This window comes from Triticum urartu, unplaced genomic scaffold, assembly GCF_003073215.2.
Source record: "Triticum urartu cultivar G1812 unplaced genomic scaffold, Tu2.1 TuUngrouped_contig_5102, whole genome shotgun sequence".
NCBI lineage: Eukaryota > Viridiplantae > Streptophyta > Magnoliopsida > Poales > Poaceae > Triticum > Triticum urartu.
The window spans coordinates 1-3,291 of record NW_024115749.1 but is presented as its reverse complement, the minus strand read 5'-3'; the positions used below and the strand labels follow the sequence as shown (position 1 = coordinate 3,291).

Below are 3,291 nucleotides of genomic sequence, written 5' to 3'. Positions count from 1 at the left end.
AAGATGTTCTTTTCAATCCATACTAGTAGAACAACAATAGAACAACATGTCAACACAATTTGCGTGCACGAGGACGTGCGTAGTGCATGACTGGTAACAACCAGAAAGCACCCGAGGCATTTTGGCACCAATCAGCCGGCGACGAAAGCGCGCGGTGCGATGATTCCAATGCGGACGGCACCCGATCTGCTCGTTGCTCGTCTCTACCCTGGTCGCGAGTGGTCTTTGTTAGGTCTCGGCATAATTTTTTGACGTCGATTTGCGCCGTGGAGTCCACCGGCCGGCTAGTGGCTCGACAAAGTGTCAAGTCGGCAAAGCTGCGACGGGGACATAAAGAGCCGACGACGCGGCAGCAAGCCATCCCGTAGGAGAAGGACGAGGAGGATGGCACCACCGCGGCGCGTGTGCGTGACCGGCGGCGGCGGGTACATCGCCTCGTGGCTCGTCAAGCTGCTCCTCTCCCGGGGCTACGCCGTCCACGCCACCGTCCGCGACCCATGTAGGCACGCCGCGTCCGATCTGATTCTCCGGCGTCCTCGCCTCTATTCTCCGTCCTGCTCACACTTCGCCGGTTGACGTCCGAATGTTTGGTTCAGGTGATTCCAAGAACGCGCATCTGATGCAGCTAGACGGGGCGGCGGAGAACCTGCGGCTGTTCAAGGCCGACGTGCTGGACAGCGCCGCTCTGGCCGCCGCCGTGGAGGGGTGCGAGGGCGTCTTCCCCGTCGCCTCCCCCGTCCCTGCGGATAAGATCCTCGACCCTGAGGCTAGTACACATTTGTCGACATCATATTATCATTACCAATTCACGGTGCAGCATTAGGGAATTGTTCAACTGAATTTGGGCTTTGTATTCGTCTTTTTAACTGTCGATGCAGAGATTAATTTATCATCTGTACCTTCACTTATGTATTTATTCGTGATTCTTCTAAGAAGTGTGCTCATTTTCTAGAGTAATAGACTCCTAGGACTTACTGCTGCTGAGACGATTACAACTTGGTGTTATTGGAACTGTACAATCCTTATGACTGTTTCTAATTTTGTGCTAAATTTAACTGTGCAGTCAGAAGTGATGGTGCCTGCTGTGAAGGGCACCGTAAATATTCTTGAAGTGTGTTCATCTATGAAGGTTCAGAAAGTTGTGGTGGTGTCATCCACTTCTTCTGTTCATTTTAACCCCAACTGGCCTCAGGGTAAACCCAAAGATGAGAGTTGCTGGTCCGACAGAAAAATATGCGTGGATAATGAGGTTAGTAATAATGTTTAAAGTTAAGAACCAATCACAACTTACATTATGATATAAGTAGCCTATTACACATGAGTATATTATATGGTATCTTTACATAATAATATTTTGGTATTTCAATTTTCGTTGCTGATCCGTGACATGTTGATTTCTTCAGCGTAAGTTGATAATTACTCATAAACTACAAATCATTGCAGCGTCTGAGGACTAAGTTTGACCCTTTACAATTTCTGTTTGCAGCTCTGGTACTGTCTTGCTAAAACTGTTGCTGAAGAAACAGCCTGGGAATATGCAGAAAAGAATGGGCTAAATGTTGTCACAGTATGCCCTTGTGTTGTTTTAGGCCCACAACTGCAACCCGTTGTCAGTACCAGCAGCGAACTTCTCGTCTATGTTATAAAAGGTCATCTCGTTATTTCCTTTTCCTCTTGCTAAGTTGCAGGAGCATCTTTTATTGGTCGAATATGCCATGTCTTTGGGTAGGCAAAATTCAGTAACTACTTGCCAAGATTCAATTCTTGTAGACAGTTTTGGATGGGCAAAATTCAGTAACATCTTTGGATGGGCTCGAACAATTTTGAAGGATTCAATTCTTGTAGACAGTTTATTCTTGTTTCAAATGTAGTTCTTCGATCACCCGCAAAAAAAATGTAGTCCTTTGAAACGAAATAATTAGCTTGTTAAAATGGTCACTCCTATGAAAATTCCCTTTGAGTGACTCATTCCAATAGAATTTTGAATGAATTCCAACATGAAAAATTCTTACAGTATGTCGTCGAAAAGCTACTTTTTTGTTGGCTGCTGAAATTCTGTTAATTCAATGCAGGAGGTCCTAATGCGATGAAGGACATGCTGTTGCACATAGTCGATGTCCGTGATGTGGCCGATGTGTTGCTTCTAGTATATGAGAAACCAGAATCATCCGGGAGATATATCAGCGCACCAAATTACATTACCACAAAAGCCATGCTGGAGTTGCTGAAGAAGACGTACCCTGACTACAATTATGTAAACTGGTGGGTAACTTCTCTTATCAAAATGGTACATTTTTTTCCTGAACGGCCGTGCTTGTTTACATGGTTTGAACAGCTCTATTTGATTTTTGCAGCAAGTCTGAGCTGGATCATAACTTTCCTATCACCCCAATCTCGTCTGCAAAGCTGAGGAATCTGGGCTGGAAGCCAAGGGAATTGGAGGAGACGCTCCTGGATAGCATCGAATACTACCGGAAGACGGGAATTCTGCAGGATGGCGAGGGAGAGGGACACGCTTGCCGCCTACCTGATATCTTCCGGTTTTTTCATGCCTCCGAGGAATGATATGCCATTCTGCGTGTGACGTTGCTGAATTTCTGATGACGTTATGTTGTAATGACAAAGCTATCAATCTTCAAGGTGATCTCACGATGTGACTAGTGATGCGAGTGGAGACCCATAGATCTGTTGGGTAGGTAGCCTATTCCCCATGCGCCTTTGTAAACGAATAACTGCGATGATGCTGTGTCGAGATCTCTGAATCTTGTCCCTGCAAGTGTCGAAAACTTCAGTTATGTCGCGTGCCGTTTCGTCAGGTTATGTTTGGCCTCCTCCGTCGATCTCCTATCCAACCGTCTACACTGCACCATACAGCTTCGTGACAGGGTGATGTCATATTCAACGTTGATCTCCGATCAGACGGCTCATATCCTCTCTTGGGTCCTGTTTAAAATCTGGCAACGGGCACTGTTTACTTTATGCTCTTAGCTTAATTATGATTACCTGTAATGCCTATAAAAGTTAACACCTAGGTGTCGTGTCCTGGCAGACCTCTTATATTCAACTCTGTGTGTGGCAAGACCCTAGGAATCGAGTGCATAAATCACCAGTTTCGCTGTCTGGAATTTCATTTGTGTTTGATACTGAGTTCAGATAAGTCTTACATTTTGATATCAAAACAGGAGACATATGGTCGCCCTCCTCTGGCGACACGGGGGAGCCCTCGCCGCCACCACTAGCAGGCCTCTCTGCCGCCCTCCCCCGACTCGCCGCCGCCGAAGGGCCGGGCGG

General features: G+C 46.6%; 1 protein-coding gene across 1 annotated transcript; it reads left to right on the top strand.

Annotated features, from left to right (window-relative positions):
* Nucleotides 1–269: 269 nt before the first annotated feature.
* Nucleotides 270–2,810, top strand: LOC125528778 (phenylacetaldehyde reductase-like). The gene is made up of 6 exons (XM_048693217.1): nucleotides 270–499; nucleotides 597–766; nucleotides 1,064–1,249; nucleotides 1,487–1,649; nucleotides 2,073–2,262; nucleotides 2,355–2,810. Exons 1-6 carry the CDS (start codon nucleotides 385–387, stop codon nucleotides 2,563–2,565), a joined length of 1,035 nt encoding a protein of 344 aa, XP_048549174.1. The 5' UTR covers nucleotides 270–384; the 3' UTR covers nucleotides 2,566–2,810.
* Nucleotides 2,811–3,291: the final 481 nt, after the last annotated feature.

Bases quoted from the DNA above. Each gene is read 5' to 3' on its own strand.
- LOC125528778 (XM_048693217.1), top strand. From the start codon at position 385: ATGGCACCACCGCGGCGCGTGTGCGTGACCGGCGGCGGCGGGTACATC. The intron at 500-596 runs GTAGGCACGCCG...TGTTTGGTTCAG, and splicing joins CGCCACCGTCCGCGACCCAT to GTGATTCCAAGAACGCGCAT. The intron at 1,250-1,486 runs GTTAGTAATAAT...TTCTGTTTGCAG, and splicing joins AAATATGCGTGGATAATGAG to CTCTGGTACTGTCTTGCTAA.